This window comes from Oncorhynchus gorbuscha, unplaced genomic scaffold, assembly GCF_021184085.1.
Source record: "Oncorhynchus gorbuscha isolate QuinsamMale2020 ecotype Even-year unplaced genomic scaffold, OgorEven_v1.0 Un_scaffold_769, whole genome shotgun sequence".
In the NCBI taxonomy this organism is placed as follows: Eukaryota; Metazoa; Chordata; class Actinopteri; order Salmoniformes; family Salmonidae; genus Oncorhynchus; species Oncorhynchus gorbuscha.
In genome coordinates, this window is record NW_025745803.1 from 320,098 (window position 1) to 342,863 (window position 22,766).

At 42.9% G+C, this 22,766-nt stretch overlaps 2 protein-coding genes and 1 pseudogene across 2 annotated transcripts; 2 read left to right on the top strand and 1 right to left on the bottom strand.

Annotated features, from left to right (window-relative positions):
* Positions 1 to 697: 697 nt before the first annotated feature.
* Positions 698 to 16,192, top strand: LOC124020203 (X-linked retinitis pigmentosa GTPase regulator-like). The gene is given in 22 exon segments (XM_046335534.1): positions 698 to 973; positions 2,148 to 2,273; positions 2,516 to 2,608; positions 3,039 to 3,053; positions 3,056 to 3,100; positions 5,859 to 6,017; positions 6,210 to 6,359; positions 6,558 to 6,716; positions 7,027 to 7,182; positions 7,378 to 7,502; positions 9,295 to 9,496; positions 10,510 to 10,701; positions 10,915 to 11,009; positions 11,094 to 11,153; positions 11,503 to 12,531; positions 12,644 to 12,967; positions 13,567 to 13,757; positions 14,757 to 14,773; positions 14,978 to 15,168; positions 15,254 to 15,290; positions 15,426 to 15,550; positions 15,681 to 16,192. Coding segments are annotated over 22 exon segments (3,759 nt in total). The 5' UTR covers positions 698 to 942; the 3' UTR covers positions 15,918 to 16,192.
* Positions 16,193 to 16,520: 328 nt separating this feature from the next.
* Positions 16,521 to 18,449, top strand: LOC124020207 (dynein light chain Tctex-type 3-like). Its single transcript, XM_046335537.1, has 5 exons — positions 16,521 to 16,681; positions 17,042 to 17,083; positions 17,516 to 17,639; positions 17,817 to 17,894; positions 18,366 to 18,449. The coding sequence occupies exons 1-5, from the start codon at positions 16,658 to 16,660 to the stop codon at positions 18,440 to 18,442; spliced, it is 345 nt and encodes a 114-aa protein (XP_046191493.1). The 5' UTR covers positions 16,521 to 16,657; the 3' UTR covers positions 18,443 to 18,449.
* Positions 18,450 to 21,061: 2,612 nt separating this feature from the next.
* LOC124020204 lies at positions 21,062 to 22,593 on the bottom strand (annotated as a pseudogene).
* Between the last annotated feature and the right edge of the window lie 173 nt (positions 22,594 to 22,766).

Below are 22,766 nucleotides of genomic sequence, written 5' to 3' on the forward strand. Positions count from 1 at the left end.
TTCACAGACTGGTAACAGAATTGACAGGCTGGTGTTCCATGTGAGATGCTTGAGATTGCAACGTATCGTGAAACTGCAAGGGAAAGATCTTAGCAACCAACGGGGGCATAGGCTCCACAAACATAGTCTAATAGGCCAGTTAGCCTCGTCCAGGCTAACTGTGAAGTCAGGAGGACTTCGAGAGTTAGGTATTATAGCCAGACTAAGGGAAACCTAGCCACAGAGTTAAAAACCATCTTTGACCATGGGTGTATCATTAGTTGATTCCGTTGATTGTCTGTTGCAAAACCGGTTTGAACGAAACGGGGAGATGCCTAACTGAATTTGTCCAATAAAAACTATTGGTTTTACGTTTGGAGTAAACGGTATCCGACTAATGAATACACCCCTGGCACTGACCGCACAAAAGATACCGGTAACTACCTTACCCTCTGATCTGTCGGCACGTTCCTCTGCCCAGGTGTTCCTTACGCCTGCCATATCTTACACTGCCTGGATAGGTATTTAACATATCAGCTAACCGCATCATAATGTTATAGCAATCTGTCAGTCGATGACACAATCGATGACGTTACACGCAACCATTCGTTGACTAAGGGAACGTAACGTATAGAAGTTGATCCCTGCGCTGGTTTTCAGTTTATAATATGCTTCCTCCCCTCTGCCCTGCCTCATTCCCCATCACATCTGAGACCACTGGATGAATGTAAGCAAAAGGGAACATTATTTCTGCCATTTGCTTTCAACAGACGCCCCAGATGTGCGAGGGGGACTGAACAAATGACACAGGGGAGGGTGCGACTCGACACAAAATGAAACGCAGCCTTGGTTGCTACAGGTGAAATTTTGTTTACATCCGGGTTGTTTCGGACGATAACACACAACACGCATAGAAGCAGCTAACCCTGTGTAGTGTAGTTGCTAAGCCGATTTGACACTACGATGGCAGGGGAGACAGAAGACGAGATACCTGGTAAGATAGCTCGCTATATAGCTAACGTTAACTAGTTAACATTATTCACCCGTTTGAAAATGTTTCGGAATGAACATGAAATATATCGCTTGCTAACGTTAGCTAGTGTGCTAGCTAACATAAACTATCACGCATGAGCAAAGTAGCCAGGCAAGATAACGCTAGTTAAAATTAGCTAACAAGCTGGCAACAAGGGACAACCTCCATGTGCGCCGTTGTTTACGTCTGTCACGGAGAATAATGTCACAGGAAAAAGGGAAAAGTTATCAGTATCTTTGATAATGTGGTTAACAGGTAGTAAGCTATCTAAATTAGCTTCTAGTGGTGTATTTTTGTTTGGACTAGATGGGATATAGTTTATATCAGAGTGGACTTTGAGTAGTAGGTTATGAGAATTGGGTTAAAGGGCCAGTGCAGGCAACAACGTGATTTCCCAGTGTTTTATTTATATATATTTCCATACCATGAGGTTGCAATAATACTGTGAAATTGTGGAAATTATGACAATGTCCTTTTAGCTGTTTGAAAAAACACACTTGTAATTTCAGCCTGCTTTGGTGGGATGGAGTTTGGGGGTAAATTAGTTAAAACACCAATAAGAAAGAGTTCCAAACCTCTGCCAATAACAGCTAGTTTTTTTCTTCCAGTTTTCCCCTCCCCATTCAGACCACACCAACAGTCCTAGTAAAATTGTTTGAGTAATTGCTAGTATTTGCTAACTATTTTTGTTTATTTTTGACTTTTAATTGAAAACAATCACATTAAGGTACTTTATTGTTACCCAGAAATTATTTGATATTGAAATTTTTAAAAAAGTATTGGAACTGGAGCTCCCGAGTGGTGCAGCGGCCTAACACAATGCATCTTAGTGCAAGAGGCATCACTATAGTCACTGGTTCAAATCCAGGCTCTATCACATCTGGCCGTGATTGGGATTGGGCAGTGCACCTTTGGCCCAGCGTCATCCGGGTTTGGCCGGGGTAGGCGGTCATTGTAAATAAGAATTTGTAGTTAACTGACTTGCCTAGTTAAATTGAAAAAAAATAAAAGGTTGGGTTAGGGTTAGCTAAAAATGCATCATTTGACGTCAATTGGTATCCCATCTAGCCGTGTGTATTATTAGCCTGCTATCTAGCTGTTTGAAGTGTGATCAATGTTGTTTGTGTTCTAACAGAAACGGGAGCAGTCTTCACCTTTGGAAAAAGCAAATTTGCAGATAACATCCCCAGTAAATTTTGGCTGAAAAATGATGTACCTCTGAAAATCACCTGTGGGGATGAGCACACAGCATTGATAACAGGTCAGTGACCGATTACGTTTTCAAATTGATGGTGGTGATCAGAGCCATATGAAAATGGGCCTGCAATTCTGAAGAACATGCAACATCTGAAGTAACATAAAATAATTTGCTAACACACCTATCACACATTTCAAATACATTTTTATGCCAATGAAATGCTGCTCAACTGCAGCTTCTATTAGTATTAATGTCGCTGTTCCTGTAGCTTTCTCAAGTGGTTTTATTTATTTATTTTTCAACAGAGAATGGCAAGCTTTTCATGTTTGGCAGTAACAACTGGGGTCAGCTGGGTTTGGGATCAAAGACCATGGTGAACAAGCCCACTTGTGTGAAAGGTGGGTTTAAATTTGCTCTCCCTCTGTGTTGGGTCAAAAGCTGTACTCTCTTGTATTGCTGTCATACACAGCTGCTTATCTCCCCTTGAATGTACTAGACAAGAGGGAGTGGGGGACGACGACAGACAATATAGCTACTGAAATCAAATGTCCAATGATGTTTTTCCCCCACAAAATTAGTTGGATTTTCTGTGGCTTAAACTAAGTAATGATGCTGTTGTTTTGTAAATTGTGAATGGGTATACTAGTAGCAGGAGACAAAGAGAGATTTGTCACTGCGGTAATCCCAATCTGGAGGGGTCTGTAATCTGGAATAATCTAATCTCCCGAGCAGGAGGGCAGCAGAGGAGAGAAAGAGAGGGTTGGCCTGCTATTGTGGCTGATTGCAATCTGAAAATGGGTGTCTTTCTCATTCTTGTTTTTCTCTAAGCTTTGAAGTCTGAAAGGTGCGGCTTGCAGCCTGTGGAAGAAATCACACTATAGTTTACACTTGTAAGTACACAGTTATGACCACAGATACAATATAAATGATGACATGTACCAAATTATGATCATATTACTAAGTGAAAGTTGACTCTTTGTGTCCTGCAAGAACTATGCCTTTAAGTAAGGCCTTTTACCGAGTTTCAGAAGAAAGTTCTTTGTTTCTGGCAATTTTGAGCCTGTAATCGAACCTACATATGCTGCTGCTCCAGATACACAACTAGTCTAAAAAGGTTTGTTTTATTGCTTCTTTAATCAGAACAACAGTTTTCAGCTTCAACATAATTGCAAAAGGGTTTTCTAATGATCAATTAGCCTTTTAAAATTATAAACTTGGATTAGCAAACACAACGTGCCATTAGAACACAGGAGTGATGGTTGCTGATAATGGGCCTCTGTACGCCTATGTAGATATTCCATAAAAAATAATCAATTTCCACTTACAATAGTCATTTACAACATTAACAATGTCTACACTGTATTTCTGATCAATTTTATGATATTTTAATGGACAAAAAATGTGCTTTTCTTTAACAAAAAGGGACATTTCTAATTGACCCCAAACTTTTGAACGGTAGTGTACATACATACATACAGTGGGGCAAAAAAGTATTTAGTCAGCCTGTAATTTTCATCATAGAGGTACACTTCAACTATGACAGACAAAATGAGAAAAAAAACAGAAAATCACATTGTAGGATTTTTTATTAATTAATTTGCAAATTATGATGGAAAATAAGTATTTGGTTAATAACAAAAGTTTATCTCAATACTTTGTTATATACCCTTTGTTGGCAATGACAGAGGTCAAACGTTTTCTGTAAGTCTTCACAAGGTTTTCACACACTGTTGTTGGTATTTTGGCCCATTCCTCCATGCAGATCTCCTCTAGAACAGTGATGTGTTGGGGCTGTTGCTGGGCAACACGGACTTTCAACTCCCTCCAAAGATTTTCTATGGGGTTGAGATCTGGAGACTGGCTAGGCCACTCCAGGACCTTGAAATGCGTCTTGTTTGGGATCATTGTCATGCTGAAAGACCCAGCCACGTTTCATCTTCAATGCTGATGGAAGGAGGTTTTCACTCAAAATCTCACGATACATGGCCCCATTAATTATTTCCTTTACACGGATCAGTCGTCCTGGTCCCTTTGCGGAAAAACAGCCCCAAAGCATGATGTTTCCACCCCCATGCTTCACAGTAGGTATGGTGTTCTTTGGATGCAACTCAGCATTCTTTGTCCTCCAAACAGGACGAGTTGAGTTTTTACCAAAAAGTTATATTTTGGTTTCATCTGACCATATGACATTCTCCCAATCTTCTTCTGGATCATCCAAATGCTCTCTAGCAAACTTCAGACGGGCCTGGACATGTACTGGCTTAAGCAGGGGGACAGGTCTGGCATTGCAGGATTTGAGTCCCTGGCGGTGTGGTGTGTTACTGATGGTAGGCTTTGTTACTCTGGTCCCAGCTCTCTGCAGGCCATTCACTAGGTCCCCCCGTGTGGTTCTGGGATTTTTACTCACCGTTCTTGTGATCATTTTGACCCCACGGGGTGAGATCTTGCGTGGAGCCCCAGATCGAGGGAGATTATCAGTGGTCTTGTATGTCTTCCATTTCCTAATAATTGCTCCCACAGTTGATTTCTTCAAACCAAGCTGCTTACCTATTGCAGATTCAGTCTTCCCAGCCTGGTGCAGGTCTACAATTTTGTTTCTGGTGTCCTTTGACAGCTCTTTGGTCTTAGACATAGTGGAGTTTGGAGTGTGAATGTTTGAGGTTGTGGACAGATGTCTTTTATACTGATAACAAGTTCAAACAGGTGCCATTAATACAGGTAACGAGTGGAGGACAGAGGAGCCTCTTAAAGAAGAAGTTACAGGTCTGTGAAAGCCAGAAATCTTGCTTGTTTGTAGGTGACCAAATACTTATTTTCCACCATAATTTGCAAATAAATTCATTAAAAATCCTACAATGTGATTTTCTGGATTTTTCCCCCCTCATTTTGTCTGTCATAGTTGAAGTGTATCTATGATGAAAATTACAGGCCTCTCTCATCTTTTTAAGTGGGAGAACTTGCACAATTGGTGGCTGACTAAATACTTTTTTGCCCCACTGTACATGCATACATACATACCTACCTACCTACCTACCTACCTACCTACCTACCTACCTACCTACCTACCAACCAACCAACCAACCAACCAGTCAAAGATTTGGACACCGACTCATTGCGACTGCACTTGAAGTAACTTACAAAGTTCTTGAAATTTTCCGTATTGACTGACTTTCACGTCTTAAAGTAATGATGGACTATCGTTTCTCTTTGCTTATTTGAGTTGTTCTTGCCTTAATATGGACTTTGTCTTTTACAAAATAGGGCCATTGTCTGTATACCACCCATACCGTGTCACAAAACAACTGATTGGCTCAAATGCATTAAGAAGGACATACATTCCACAAATTAACTTTTATAACAAGGCACACCTGTTAATTGAAATGCATTCCAGGTGACTACCTCGTGAAGCTGGTTGAGAGAATGCCATGAGTGTGCAAAGCTGTCATCAAGGCAAAGGGTGGCTACTTTGAAGAATCTAAATAGAACATATATTTTGATTATCTTTAACACTTTTTTTGGTTACTACATGATTCCATATGTGTTATTTCATAGTTTTGATGTCTTCACTATTATTTTGCAATGTAGAAAATAGTCAAAATAAAGTAAAACCCTTGAATGCACTGATTCATGTATGTGTCCTGTCCACAGCTCGGGGAAACGTGTACTCTACCGGTGGAAACAACGAAGGTCAGCTAGGTCTGGGAGACTGTGAGGAGAGGACAGCCTTCCAATTGGTGGACTTCTTCAGTTCACATGGACCAATCAAAATGCTTTCTGCCGGCTCCAACACCTCTGCTGCCCTCACAGGTAAGACTCTCCCGTTATAAGTCACAACCTCTGAGTTACAACTATTGAGTGTCTTCTGGTTCATATTGATGACAAACATTTTTACTTCATAGACCAGAGTTGCACTAATTTACTATCAACTGTCTATTTCTGTTGCTCCTCCTCACCTGGTTTTTGCTGTAAATAATCACGGTGATGATGTCCTTGTTCTAGAGAGTGGGATGCTGTTCATGTGGGGTGACAACACTGAGGGTCAGATCGGCCTGGGGAAGGAGAGCAGTGCCCTGACCCCCCAGGTGGTCACTGTGGGTCGGCCAGTGGCCTGGGTATCCTGTGGGTACTACCACTCTGCCTTCGTCACTGGTGAGGGGACAATGGCATAGCCTACTTCAGCACTGTCAGTGTGGCAGGTCACATGATTCCACAACTTTGTAGGAATAGGGATTTACCCCATTGTGTATGAACATGTCATTTTTCTTGGGTTGGTAGAATAATGTATAGATATAAAAATAGGTAAATATGTTAATGCAATTAATCAACAGGGAATCTCTTTTGTCACAGTTGACGGGGGCCTGTACACATTTGGGGAGTGCGACAGCGGCAAACTGGGCCTGGCCACGGGTCAGCTCGATGGACACCGCATGCCCCAGCTGGTGAAGGGCATCACAGACCAGGTGACCCAGGTGGCATGTGGAAGCGGGCACACCGTGGCTGTGACAGGTAGGCAGCTTGGTGTCAACCAATGGACAGTTGACTCTCACAAGGCTGTGCCTTTCAGTATGTCCCATGAACAGGTTTTGGTCCCACTTTGAAAGTGTCCTTAAAATGCTTGTATTTATCCAAATAGTGAAGGTAGGTCGTGTAAAGTCTAAATGCACATTGTTATAAGATTTTGTTGTACCTGTTTGTGGTTGTGTACTTCTTTTATGTTTTATATGCGTAATGAAACTGTCTGGGGGTTTTCTCCATGGCACAAAGCATCAGGAGATAGTGGGTTAACCATGTAGCGCTGTGTTTGATTTGACTCTAGAGGAGGACCTGTACACCTTTGGCCTGGGTCAGTTTGGTCAGCTGGGCCAGGGGACCTTCATCTTTGAGGCGAGGCTGCCCAGAGCGGTGGATCACTTCAGGAAGGGCCGAGTACGACAGGTGATGTGTGGGGAGAACCACACTGCTGTCATCACAGGTAAACAGGCTTAGTGGACACAATTTTCACCCCAAAACAGTTATAATTCAGAAAATGTTACAAAGACATTGTAAATGTGCAAACTTTTATACAACAGTGGTACGAGCATTTTATGAATAAACTCCATTGCCATTTGCCATGATAACATTGCTTGCGTCTATTAAGTTGACTGACACGTAGTTGTCATGGTTTCAGACAATGGTCTTCTCTATACCTTTGGGGACGGGAGACATGGGAAGCTGGGTCTGGGAGAGGAGAACTTCACCAATCAATTCAAGCCCACTCTCTGTCCACGCTTCCTTAAGTACAACGTCCAAGCGGTATGTACAGTTGAAGTCGGAAGTTTACATACACCTTAGCCAAATACATTTAAACTCAGTTTTTCACAATTGCTGACATTTAATCCAAGTAAAAAGTCCCTGTCTTAGGTCAGTTAGGATCACCACTATTTTAAGAATGTGAGATGTCAGAATAATAACAGAGTGATTTATTTAAGCTTTTATTTCCAGTGGCTCAGGTTTTACATGCACTCAATTAGTATTTGGTACCATTGCCTTTAAATTGTTTAACGTGGGCCAAACGTTTCGGGTATCCTTCCACAAGCTTCCCACAATAAGTTGGGTGAATTTTGGCCCATTCCTCCTGACAGAGCTGGTGTAACTGAGTCAGGTTTGTAGGCCTCCTTGATTGCGCACGCTTTTTCAGTTCTGCCCACAAATGTTCTATAAGGTTGAGGTTAAGGCTTTGTGATGGCTACTCCAATACCTTGACGTTGTTGTCCTTAAGCCATTTTGCCACAACTTTGGAAGTATGCTTGGGGTCATTGTCCGTTTGGAAGAATCATTTGCGACCAAGCTTTAACATTCTGACTGATGTCTTGAGCTGCTGCTTCAATATATCCACATAATTTTAAATTCCTCATGATGCCATCTATTTTGTGAAGTTCACCAGTCCCTTCTGCAGCAAAGTACCCCCACAACATGATGCTGCCATCCCGTCCTTCACGGTTGGGATGGTGTTCTTCAGCTTGCAAGCCTCCCCCTTTTGCCTCCAAACATAACAATGGTCATTATGGCAAACAGTTCTATTTTTGTTTCATCAGACCAGAGGACATTTCTCCAAAACGTACTATCTTTTTCCCAATGTGCAGTTGCAAACCGTAGTCTGTCTTTTTTATGTCGTTTTGGAGCAGTGGTTTCTTTGTTGCTGAGCGGCCTTTCAGGTTATGTCGATATAGGACTCATTTTACTGTGGATATAGATACTTTTGTACCTGTTTCCTCCAACATCTTCACAAGGTCTTTTGCTGTTGTTCTGGGATTGATTTGCACTTTTCACACCAAAGTATGTTCATCTCTAGGAGACAGAATGCATGACGGCTGCGTGGTCCCAAGGTGTTTGTACTTGCATATTATTGTTTGTACAGATGAACGTGGTACCTTCAGGCATTTGGAAATTGCTCCCAAGGATGAACCAGACTTGTGGAGGTCTACAAATTATTTTCTGAGGTCTTGTCTGATTTAATTTGATTTTCCAATGATGTCAAGCAAAGAAGCAGGTAGGTAGGCATTGAAATACATCCACAGGTACACCTCCAATTGACACAAATGATGTCAATTAGCCTATCAGAAGCTTCTAAAGCCATGACATAATTTTCTTGAATTTTCTAAGCTGTTTAAAGGCACAGTCAACTTAGTGTATGTAAACTTCTGACCCACTGGAAATGTGATACAGTGAAATAATGTCTGTAAACAATTGTTGGAAAAATGACTGGTGTCATGCACAAAGTAGATGTCCTTACCAACTTGCCAAAACGATAGTTTGTTAACAAGAAATTTGTGGAGTAGTTGAAATACGAGTTTTAATGCCAAGTGTGTTAACTTCCGACTTCAACTGTACCTCATGTTTTCAACTGAAGGCTGAATTGTTATTTGAGAATGTCACTTTGACATCATAACATGGCTGATGCCAAATGGAAAGTTTTGCACATTTATCTCAAGTTTAGATTTTTCCCTGAAAGCGTAAAAAAGTGATGATAGTTGGACATCCAGTCTTATCTTATAATTTTGTCTAGTGCAAGATTCAGGTCAATTACATGTTGTCTTTGTTCCAGGTGACGTGCGGAGGTTGCCACATGCTGGTTCTAGCCAAGCCCAGAGACAAGAGCTGCCAGGAAGTGACTCTGGAGGAGAATGATGTCACAGAGGACTACCTGGAGAAGTCCTACACAGAGCTCTTAGGGGACACCCTCACCTCCACCCCTGCTTCCCTGAACAGTAGCCTCTCTGCCCGGGTCAGGAGGAGAGAGAGGGTGGGTACTGGGTACTGACCTGGGGGTCCACACATGTAAAAATGGGAGTGTTGGGAGTCTCAACATCCAGTCCCTGAACTGCCACATGTCCCTGGGATGTTGCGGTCTAGTTCCTCAGATAGTTGTCTGAAACTATTGAGTCAGTGTTTGTTTTAATGTTAGCGGCCTGGTTCTCTAAGGAGATCCCTAACTCGGCGTCCTTCACCTTTCAGCACTGTCAACAAGGAGCCTAATTATGGGCCTAACAGGTAGTAGATATGAATAACAACATGGAGCCTAATCATGGGCCTAAAAGTAGTAGTGGATATAAGTAACAACATGGAACCTAATCATGGGCATAACAAGTAGTGGATATAAGTAACAACATTGGGCCTAACAAGTAGTGGATATAAGTAACAACATGGAGCCTAATCATGGGCCTAAAATGTAGTGGATATAACTAACAACATTGGGCCTAACAAGTAGTGGATATAAGTAACAACATGGAGCCTAATCATGGGCCTAAAATGTAGTGGATATAAGTAACAACATGGAGCCTAATCATGAGCATAACAAGTAGTGGATATAAGTAACAACATGGAGCCTAATCATGGGCATAACAAGTAGTGGATATAAGTAACAACATGGAGCCTAATCATGGGCCTAAAAGTAGTGGATATAAGTAACAACATGGAGCCTAATCATGGGCCTAAAATGTAGTGGATATAAGTAACAACATGGAGCCTAATCATGAGCATAACAAGTAGTGGATATAAGTAACAACATGGAGCCTAATCATGGGCCTAAAATGTAGTGGATATAAGTAACAACATGGATATAAGTAACAACATGGAGCCTAAATCATAGTGGGGCATAACAAGCCTAAGTAACAAGTAGTATAAGTAACAACATGGAGCCTAATCATGGGCCTAACAAGTAGTGGATATAAGTAACAACATGGAGCCTAATCATGGGCCTAACAAGTAGTGGATATAAGTAAGCTAACACAGCTAACTAACCCTGTGTTCTCTGTTTCAGGAGCGTTCCCGGAGCAGTTTGGGCTCATGTTCCGGACCCTGCACCCCCTGACGTCTGGACACCTCAATACCTCCGCACCCCTGCCCGTGTCCAGCCAGACCATCCCCTCCAGTCTGCCCCCCAAGGAGCTAACCAACAGAAAGGTGCACAACGGCATTCACCAACACAGGAGCACTGGGTCTAACAAGAAGGGTATCTACATTGCATTACATTACATTGCAGGCATATCTGTTTCAAATGTTGAACTATTTAGAAAACACGCATATTCCTTGGTGAAGCATTGCATGGTCCCTTTTTCATTATCACATCACAATGCAACTGTTCACATTTCTCCTAGCTTCTCTTGAGCCTATATATTCCTTTTTAAGAAGTGAAAAGATTCTTGTGATATTTTGTTGGTGGCAGAAAAGCGGTCAGCTGAGAAGGGAAGGGATGAGGGAGACATGATGGACAACGAGAGTGTTAAAGATCTGGGAGACACCACGGACTTCCTCAACATGGTGAGTCACCAACCCAATTCTGTCCTGTACATTCTGTGGCGCTTTCATACAGAAGTTATCACAAAAGTCTCTTCTTTGTGGCAGACTCATGTGATGAAAATGGACCCCAGTTACAAGACGTTGACGTTGTCCCCTGTACAGAAGGTAAGATGCACACACAGCATAACTGTCAACCAAGGAGTTTTCTTATTATGATCAAGCAGCTTCTGCGCACCGACCGGCAAGCTCCTTGCAAAATTACTCGGCACTATCAATAGTCTTCCTGAACAAGGGAGGGTCTGACTGAGGAACTCAGGGCATACACTTTCATTTACGTCACACTAGCCATTCTGCTTCCCTGTACCATTTACAGTGACTATCTACCATCTGTCTATGTTTTTCTTTCAGCGTTGAGCACTGTTGAGTTCTTCATTCTGTTTTCTCTGCATGTTTACTATTTTCCTCTAACTCTTTCATATCTTCTTCATCCTCTGCTTCCTGGCGCTGGTGATAGAGGAAGGGTAAGCTTGTGAAAGGGCGTGGTAAGGCTGGGGAACAGCCAGAACTCTGTACCCCTAGGAGGGTGGATCCCACCCCGCGGGGGGCACTGCCCACAGAGCTGCTGAGGAGCTCCAGTGACAGGTCTCTGGTGGTAGAGAAGAGACCACGCCACAGGGCTGCCCAGGGCAAAGGCAGTGGCAAGGAGAACCTCGTTGTGGCTCTGGAGGCGATAAAGCCTGCTGAGCCGAAGGCTGGCCCTGCCAAGCCCTCCAGCATAGGGGACATTAGCACGGCCAAGTCCAAACCCTGTCCATCCGCACAGAAAAAACAACTGTTTGTCGTGGATTCTAAGGCAATCCAAATAAAGGACGCAGCCAAAGGTCAAAGTGCAGAGGTCAAAAAGACTCTCTTAGAGGTCAACTCTATATCTACAAAGGTGAAAAGTCAACATGTAGCTGTTAGGAGAACATCAGATAGAAAGAGTGGCAGTCATTCACAAGGCCTTAAGCTAACTGATGCACTGCCTGTGGACAAGACAACTGAACCAGACCTGGTGTCTGAAGTGCCACAAAAAACGACGAATGAAAACACAGAAAGAGAAAAGAGCAAACCAATGACTGAACCACCTGAACAGACACCGCTGCACAGCTTACTGACCGGAGTGACCTCTCTGGGGTCAGGTGTGGGGTTAGTGACAGCCAGACAGTTTGGTTCTCCCTCAGACAGTGTGTCACTCCGGAGTCAGAGCAGGGCCCAGAGGTTCAGCAGACAGAGTGCTGAGGACGCCCAGTCTTCCTGGAGCCAGTCATCTGCATCCATGGCCTCCGAACCAGGAGGCAAGAGAACAGCAGTCTGCATCAACATCATCCCTGCCCAGGGGAGCTCTGATCAGGGGGTGGAGGAGGAGCAATGCAGGTCCTACTCTGGTCCCCAGACAACAGAGAACAGGAGGAGAGGAGAGGGGAGGAGAGTGGAGACGAGACAGGGAGCAGCGACGATCAGACACCGGCCAAGCAGGAGAGTGAGGGTGAAGAGGAAGAGAGTGAGGGAGGGGTTGGAATGAGGAGGGCAGAAAGTGGGGGTGGAAAGAAGTGGCCAAGAGCCGTGATGAGGTGACAGATGAGGAAAACGGTGAGAATGATGACACAGTGAAGGTAGGGGAGGATGGAGGGATCTCTGAATTAGAGGAGAGCGAGGGAGGAGATGAGCCATGTAAGACTGAAACAGATCAGGGAGATGAAAGTGAGTTAGAGGATGCAGAGAAAGAGGAGAGTGGACTGGAGGAAGAGGAGGAGGGTGACGGGACAAGTAGCCCAGTGGGAGGAGAGGGAGAGGAGGAGGAAGAAGGGGGCGGAGAGAGCAAGGAGGAGGAAGAGAGTGGGGAAGTATCGCATAGTGACACTGAGAGCAAGAGTAAGGAATCCAATTATGAAGAGGAGGATGAAGAAGATGGAGAGGAAGAGGGTGAGGATGAGAGTGTAGGATCTGTAGAGGAGAAAGATAAGAATGAGGCAGGCAGTGGAACAGAGGAAGGAGACGAAGAGAGCAGTACTGCAGAGGAGAGGGAAGAAGACGATAAGAGTGAAGAGGAGGAGGAGGGTGAAGAAGCCGGAGAGGAGGAGGAGAGTGAAGATGAGGAAGAAGCTGGAGAGGAGGAGGAGAGTGTAGATGAGAAGAAGAAGAACCTGGAGAGGAGGAGGAGAGGAGGAGAGTGAAGATGATGAGGAAGAGGAGCTGGAGAGGATGAAGCTGGAAGATGATGAGGAGAGTGAAAATGATGAGAAGAAAAACCCTGGAGAGGAGGAGAGGAGGAGGGGAGAGTGAAGATGAGAAGAAAGAAGCTGGAGAGGAGGAGGAGGAGAGTGAAAATGATGAGGAAGGAAGAAGAAGGAAAGGTGAGGAAGAAGAAGAACCTGGAGAGGGAGGAGGAGAGTGAGGTGAGGAAGAAGAGGAGAAAAGAGGAGAAAGAAGAACATGAAGCCAGAGAGGAGGAGGAGGAGAGAAGGAGAAAGAAGAACATGAAGCCAGAGAGGAGGAGGAGGAGAGTGAAAATGATGAGGAAGAAGAAGAACCTGGAGAGGAGGAGGAGAGTGAAGGTGAGGAAGAAGAAGGAAAAGAGGAGGAGAAAGAAGAACATGAAGCCAGAGAGGAGGAGGAGGAGAGTAAACATGAGGAGGAGGAAGAAGAGGTGGTTGATAAAGGAAAAGCTAATGAAGGCCAGGAGAGTCATCAGAATGCTGCGGCCAGAGGTAACTGGTCCAAACAGAGGTCAGGGGAAAGGGGAAGAGTTCTGGGACAATGTTTTACCTCAGTACCTCAATCTCAAATGATAGCCCTATCTGTTCTGTTCCAAGCCAGTGCTGTCTGTCATCTTCTCTCAGGAACACTCTTAATTGAGAATTTTAATGCCTTTTGTACAACTAGATTTTTCTCCTACTGTTTTTATTCACGACTTCCATTTTGTTTTACTTTATCAACTGCCTTTACTGTCTCACTGTTTTTATTCACGACTTCCATTTTGTTTTACTGTATATCAACTGCCTTTACAGTCTCACTGTTTTTATTCACGACTTCCATTTTGTTTTACTTTATCAACTGCCTTTACTGTCTCACTGTTTTTATTCACGACTTCCATTTTGTTTTACTTTATCAACTGCCTTTACTGTCTCACTGTTTTTATTCACGACTTCCATTTTGTTTTACTGTATATCAACTGCCTTTACAGTCTCACTGTTTTTATTCACGACTTCCATTTTGTTTTACTTTATCAACTGAATGTCCACAGCCTTGTCTTTCAATCTCCTTGTATAGTCCTTTACCATTTTACACGGCAGTTAAGATTTGATGCTAAAATGCTTTTAAAAAATACCCTTTTCAACTTTGTTCTTCTGTAAAGACAATTTACTAATAGTAGCTACTATTTTCCAGGCATGCCCTCCAACGATTTTGTACTTTTTCTTTATCATGATTTGTTTGATATAATGAATATTACAGAATAGTTTTATTTATGTTTAAATAAATATTTGTTTTTCTAAAACTATCAAAATCAGTGTCAAGAACTAGTCCCACCACATATGATATCATTTGTGTTGAACACATTCTCTCCACATGAATACATAGTGCTGTTTGCATTAAACTGTTCCAGTGGCAGGTGGGATCCCTTTTCTTCCTTTATCCCTGTCTGTAATCCCTTAGCTCCCTGTTGTGACTCCACTATCCACATCCAATGTGACGCTCCCACCTCTAGTCTTCCTCACGTCTCTTTAGTGCCGACTCTCCCTCGTGTGTGTGTGTGTGTGTGTGTGTGTGTGTGTGTGTGTGTGTGTGTGTGTGTGTGTGTGTGTGTGTGTGTGTGTGTGTGTGTGTGTGTGTGTGTGTGTGTGTGTGTGTGTGTGTGTGTGTGTGTGTGTGTGTGTGTGTGTGTGCAGTTTCTCTCCTGTGACTAAGTTGTATCTGTTACCTAACTTACTATCGCTTGTTTTAACCAGTCTGCCCCACTCACTCTTATCCCTTTTTGCAGGATTTAAGAGCTGAAGAGGGGGATGGACATAAGAATGATGAAGAAGAAGAGGAGGAGGAAGAAGAGGAGAACAACAAAGCAGAGGAGAAAGAGAAATCTGAGGACATGGAGGGACAATCATTACAGGGTCAGAGCCAGTCCACAGCAGAACCCCTCCAAGTACGCTACCCTACCGATGACCCTAATCTACAGATCTAGGACCTGTATGTTTGTTAACTTCTAAAACAGAATTCCCTCTTTCTAGGGACCAGAGGGTGTGAAAGAAGAAACTCTCCCAGACGGTGAGCATAAAAGAGATTTTCTGAAATGTCTTGACAGACAGGTGAACTTTGTCTTAAACTATTTCTGTGGTTTAATGCTTTACTATTTCTGTGCTAAGGGTGGATGGATTATCATGAAGTGTCTGTTGTGTATAGTTGCAGAGGACTCAGGTCAGCCCAGCCCTTTGGCTCCGACAGAGGAGAGCTCTGCATCCAGCACTCAGCTGCAGAATCGAACAACAGAGGAGAAACCCAAGAACCAACCAAGGACCAACAGAAAGGTATAACAGAAAGTCATTGGAACAAAGAGGCATAAGCTATACAACAGAAAACCACGTCATAAAGCTCTGTGATCGTCAGTGATTGAGTAGGTCAGATCTCACTGTGTTCTCTCCTCTCTACTGCTCTCAGCTGTTGCTGTTCAAACGCCTGTCCTCCTCCAAAGCCAAGCAGACAGAGGACAGTGCGGAAGCCCCAGCAGAGGGCACCGGCATGGGGGAGCTGCCTGCCAGTGCCAAGGGTCCCTCTGCAGGGCTGGAGAACAGAGATCCATCAGAGACCAGCGCTAGTGGTGCCCAGCCCCCTCTGAGAGCACCCTCGGACTCTGGTGGTAGAGGTGCTCGCTCTACCACCTGCACCCTACTGTGACACCACTCATTGGGTGTTGGAGAACTGGACTGGCAGCACCAACAACCAATAAACCCTTGAAGAGGATGCACATTGACTGTACACAACAAACAACCACTCCACTTTGAACACTAGCGAACTTCTCACAAAGTGACCTATTTATTGACATTCCGTTCCCATACTTCCCATATACGAAACATGTATTATAAATGTGTATACTTGTATTTAACGTGCGCAAAAATGTCTTTAATTAACCAAAGTGTGTTTTGATTGTGCTTTTATAACGTAGTTGTGTGTTATGATCTGTGAGGATATACTCTTTATTGCTGACTGAAATATCCCAAATGCACAATTGCACTTTAAATGTAACTTTATTGTGTGTTTTTCAGGGAAATATGACATTTGTGTGTGTTCTGATATGTTATTTTCATCGTCTCATAAACCGTTTGAACTTGGTTCTGGTGTGACAATCATCTCATGATTTGGATACTAGTAAAACAACTTTATGTGAAAGCTTTGATCATTTTTCACATTAATCCAACGAGATTGCTGGAAAGCGCCGTCCTCTTTAATCCTGTGTTATTTTAAGCCTCGCCCGCTAGGTGGCAGTGTTCACAGAACCTCAGGTCATTTCTTGGGGCTGTGACCTGCTTCCCTCCACTCATTAACCACCTGTGACGGCAAATAGGAAATCTCAAACATTTATCAAGCAGATTTTCACTGGAAAAGCAGCTATTTCTATCACTTTTAAGAAGGCGAGGATGGAGGAATTTTCTAGTGAAGAGGTACTGAATATGTTACCAACTATTTCGTTCGTCTCTTGAGTATGAAATCCAGAATGTAGATAGCTAGCTAACTGGCTAGCACAACAACGCCTGTTAGCTAGCTAACTGGCTAGCACAACAACGCCTGTTAGCTAGCCGAGTTATCTTCTTAGCTAGCCAAATGGCCATACAATTACAGTGGAAAAGACAACTAGCTAGATACTGTTTAAACTACCTAGACGATCTCTGCGTTACAGCATTTACGTAACTACCTTGATATTACTGCATTTTAGTCCTAGAGTTTTGACCATTCTAACTGCAGTGAAAGGTGTGATGAGTTGAAGAGATGCCAGTGCAAGTCTGACTCATCATTGTTTCTAGGGCTCTTTCAACTCTGAAGAGGCCAGTAACTCCGTGAAAGAGGTAACAACTAACGTTATCTATTGATTCAGCATCAATACGTTTGAATAACCAAATGGGAATATGGATATTTAAGATGGATTCTGAAATATAGATTTAGCTAGCTATTACTAAGTGTAAATTGACAGTGAGGTATCATGTGAAACAGTATCCAGTCTCGCAGTTTGTTTGTCCCCTGGTTACTCAAGACAAACACTCATATCCCCACTATAGACGTGACTGATATTATATTATTATATTACTCTGAATACAGCACTGTTCACATCAGGTCCCATGCTCCCCACATGCCTAAAGGGGCCAGCCTTCTCAAATGGGTGTGTGTGTGTGTGTGTGTGTGTGTGTGTGTGTGTGTGTGTGTGTGTGTGTGTGTGTGTGTGTGTGTGTGTGTGTGTGTGTCGTCTGTGTCTGTGTGTGTCCAAACTGTCTGTCTTGCAGTGTATTCAGAGTATCATTGGAGAAGAGAGCTACAGACAGGACACTGTGAACCAGTGGACAGCCCAGATTGTGGAACAAGCCCTCACCCTGCTGGTCAAACAGACTAAGTCATACAAGTACATTGGTATGGCTGCCTTCTTCTCCTATTGAACACAGACTTGTTAATGTTACTGTAAATCCAGCATGCAAACTTATTGTATGGTGCCAATGGTGAATAATATGTGGGAAAAAACACAATTGCTTACTGATATTTTGTTAACGATGATCATAATTTGACCCCTACCTGTTCCTCTCTCTACAGTTAGCTGTGCTGTCATGCAGAAGAGTGGTGCTGGTCTCCACACAGCTAACTCCTGCTACTGGGACACTGTTACTGATGGTAAGATAACATTCACCACTGCTCAGTTCAAAGGGTTTCCCTAGTTACAAAATCTTACACCAGATAATGATATTTAACCAAAGATTTTGGTATCGATTACTGGGAGTTACAGGTTAAGTACTGTTTGGTAGCACAGAGAATTTTCAAACGACCTTAAGTTGTCAATACTTCATTCTTGATTCAGCCAAACATGTATATTATGAACTGTCCAGTGGCAGGTGGTGTTTTAATTTAGAAAATGCGCCGTTATTAAAAAAAATAAAACATTTACTCCATGAAGTAATCGTCAATGTGTATGTCGCCATCTTGTCTATCTCAAATCTTCTTTCATTCAACAAAACAGGTGTCATCATGACATGCGGCACTTTGGGGTGGGAACCACATGTCTCTTCACTAAACCAGCCCTCCCCAGCTGCCTAGGAAACACTGCTTATCAAACTGACTCATGCACTGTCTGTTCCTTTCTCTCAGGGAGCTGCACAGTGAAATGGGAGAACCGCACCATGTACTGTGTGGTCAGTGTGTTTGCTGTGGCCTTAACCCCCTAGACCAGGACCAACCCTGATACTGCTTATAGAAGGTGCAATGCTTCACCCATCCTGAAGGGGAGCTATTCAGTAATCAGTAGCTCACTGTACGTTCTATGCTGAATGGGACAAGCAGCGATACGGCTATAGATGTGATAAAGGGGTCAATGGAACTCGACCAAAACAATGGAAATGCGTGTAGGAAAGATCCCGACTCTCCTAATTGCCCTCCAGAAAAATGTGGTTATTTGTATATTTATAATATAATAATAATATATGCCATTTAGCAGACGCTTTTATCCAAAGCGACTTACAGTCATGTGTGCATACATTCTACGTATGGGTGGTCCGGGATCGAACCCACTACCCTGGCGTTACAAAGCGCCATGCTCTACCAACTGAGCTACAGAAGGACCACCATTTGACAAGACATGATCAGGTCATCAAGAGTCACATTTTTAATGTCACATGCACAAGTACAGTGAAATGCCTTTATTGCAAACTCAAAAAACCCAACAATGCAATAATCAAAAACAATGTAATACTAGAAGAAGAAAAACGGACTGACGACCACCACTGATTTCTGAATGCTAGCTATGCTACCAGCTTATAGGAATGGGAGTTAGCATTTAGCGGTCACTTCTTCTCAACCTGAAAAAGGGACAACTTCTAAATGTTATAGTGAAAACAGCCAAATCTATCCAAATCGAACTTTAGTAACCACATTGTGGGCCCGTTACAATACATCGATCATGATGGATTTGACAAAGATCTACTTTGTTAGATCAGATTTGTTGAATGTGAGCCAATCCTGCGTCCTTCAATCCCCACGGTCTGCGTTCCATTGAGCCAATCCTGTGTCCTTCAATCCCCACGGTCTGCGTTCCATTGAGCCAATCCTGTGTCCTTCAATCCCCACGGTCTGCGTTCCATTGAGCCAATCCTCGTCCTTCAATCCCCACGGTCTGCGTTCCATTGAGCCAATCCTGTGTCCTTCAATCCCCCACGGTCTGCGTTCCATTGAGCCAATCCTCGTCCTTCAATCCCCACGGTCTGCGTTCCATTGACCTATTTAATGCATCTATTGAAATGCTCTGGATGGGCTGAAATGCTGTCTACCCTGAAGACACTTTATCCATTGACTTTAAATGCATCAGTTGAAATCCTCCTATTATGACAGCTTGTCTTCAAAGCTGCTACCTTACGATACCAATGTTCCAACTATAATGTTGGCTTTACTTATAATGAATAAATCATCATTTTGGTGGATGCTTATTTGTCCTGTTGTCCCACTTCCTTGATATAGGGTGAGGAAAAGCAGTGTCTTTATTATGTACATTATTTTACATCACAGATCAGATGAACTTGCTTTAGGAAATGCTATGTAAACCGATCACAGGATATTGTATACAGACACGATTTCAAGTTGCAATCATTGTTTATACAAATGAAGAATAAAACAAGTTCCATAGAAACAGTAATATGCCTGTAATTTTGTGGGGTGGAAGGTGCCATCAATAGACTGTAGGACCCATAGCTGAATGTCATTAAACGTTCAAATGAAACCTTTTTATGATGTCTGTGTGTAACTTATCAAGCAGCACAAATACAACACCATGCAGAACAACTCTAGCAAAGCGTTATCACAATACTTTATGCAGTTTACACGCTGCAAGACTTTTCCTCACCAGCACTTTAGGTTTATTTGACTGTGACCTCAGTAAAAAAGACGCTGAACTCCCACGTACACATAGGACTGACATGTCTCCAGTGTGCTCACTGGTCAACTGAAATGTATCACTCACTTGGCCAGCCTACAGAAACTCTCAGCTGCTATTGAGTCCAGCAGGAGAAGTTGCAGCTGGGATAACTAGAATATCACATCCCAAACAGCTTTTTGTTGCTGCTCATTTTCATTTTAGACAAACGTTTGCTGTACCTACACACTGAAGAAAGCTGCAAAAGGCTAAATGTCACAGTAGACTATCCCTGGTGCAGTGAAAAGAAAATATTATTTTAAATGAAGTAAGCTTTATGCATATTATTTTGCTTATACAAACTTGTAAATACAACACCAGAAACAGGAGGAAGTGGAACTAGAGAGTTTTTACACTAAAGTTTCTGTGTTTGCATGTTGTATTGCAGAACAAGAATAACGTTCTAGTCTCTGTGGTAAATGCGGTAGGTTTGGTCATTTCTTCACAGATTTGTGCAAGAAACCCATTGTGAAATGTCACTGAGGAGGGTGTGGAAGGTCATGATCATTAGAACAGTGAAGTTTACTTCCCATTTTTTGTTGCTATGATCTGATAAACTTGTGTGAGATAAGGGCACTTAAGTTTAAAAAAACTTGATTCACCCAAAGAATCCATATAAAATCCATTGATTGTTTATGTTGGGGATAACAACACAACAGTTTAGGAATGTGAAACAGCTTACAAGCCAGAGGACACTCTGGGTCTGGGCAATATTGAAAGCTAACTTTGATAAAGTAGGAATAATTGGTACTCATGGAGGGTGTTGGGTCTCAAGTTTTCCTTGTTGAAGATGAACTTGACACCAGCCTCAGTGAGACAGGCACTGCTTCTCCAAGACGTCAGCCAGCTGGGTGGGACCGCACAGGAACACTCCTACTTTTCCTGGACACACACACATTAATTACGAATAGTCCACAAGTTGTGAACTATACATGTAACACATTTTACAATCTAAGTACATCTAACTCATGTGTCTCTCTGGAATATGCCATTTCTGTTGGCTGTCATTTGGATTAGAAGAGGCTGAAAGGCACTCACTCTGGATGCTTTGTCCCAATAGTAGTAAACTCATTGTCCCAGTTAGGTTTCCCATACAGAGTCTTCTGCTTCAGCCCTGTGATAGGGTCATTCTCTGCCTCATGGTGAACTCTGATGAGCAGCCTTTTGTAAAAATAAAATACACTTTTTGAGATTCATTTTTGTGATTATGCATTGTCCCACTCATCTATGGGCAATAGTTATTCAGTTTGAGACAAACGCAGATTTTTTAGCTTTCATCCTTGTACATACAACATAAATATGTGTGTGTTTGTGCTGTGTATCTGTACATCGGTGTGTCTTTTTGAGTTTAAGAAAATGTTAGTTCTCTTCAGTATTACTCTGAAAAGCAGGGGCACAACTTTCTCTGGGGACGGGGGAGGACCACATTCTGAAATTTGATTTTTGTCCACACAGTTTTATCATTGGAATGTGATACAAAATGTTGCAGGTGTGCTTTTTAGGACCATGTGGACATCTCCAGCGGTCGGGTAGGCTGGTTGGAGTGTTTTGTCCGACTGGATATATAGTTGCGCCCCTGCTGAAAAGTGTGGTGTGCTGACCTCGGTCTCTTTCCAGCGGGTCAGGTAGATGTTGTAGCTGAGGAAGTCCACCATGCCTTTCTCTGTCATCTGTCCCTCAGAGACTGCAGCAGGTCAGCAAACCACTCAAACGCCTGGGTCTCAGGACACAGCCAATAGAAATAGATCTGGTATCGAGGAGATGGAAGAAAGATTGTCCGTTTCACATATTGGACAAAACAAAGCTCTGGACGAAGGCCTTGAGGCCGCAGCGTGAAGCAATAAAGAGCAGTGATACTATCAAGAGCAGTGTGCGGGTTTCTCCTTTTTCCTCATCTTATTCAACTGTTGCATGCACCTGCAACAAAGATAGCTCAGATGTGCTGAGTGCCCTTTTGAATTTTGAATTACAAATTGGACATATAACATGAAGTAAACTGACCTAAAGAAGCGATGTCAGCGTTGAAATAAATTAACATTGCACTCATAGCAGTGAGATTTCCCCACTTCATGAAATGAAATAGAAAAGCAAATCACAATGCAATGAAGAACATTTTAGTTGAAACATTGGTGGAATGAAATGGGAAGTACCCTACACTGCTATTTAGAAAGACAATAAACCAGACAGACAGAGCTCCTCTCTCACCTTCTTGGTGAAGACGTTCTGGTTCTCCTGGATGTGTTTGTACCACACTGACTTGAGGACGGAGGCGAAGGGGGTGACCCCGATGCCAGCACCCACCAGCATGACCACCTCATAGCCGAACACGTCCTCACTGGCCGTACCAAACGGGCCATCTATCGCCATTCTGCATCCAGGGAGAGAGTTACAGTCATATGACAGTTTAATAGTCTTCTAATTACATTTATATGGTAAAAACATGACAGGATCTAATATACTGGATACTTTCTGGTTAAACACTTACACAATGTTGTGATTATTGAAATGTACTACTGCTGAAAACCATGTTTCCTCTCTTGTGGCACTTCCCCTCACCGTTATTTCACAGTACAAAGAAAACACTACTA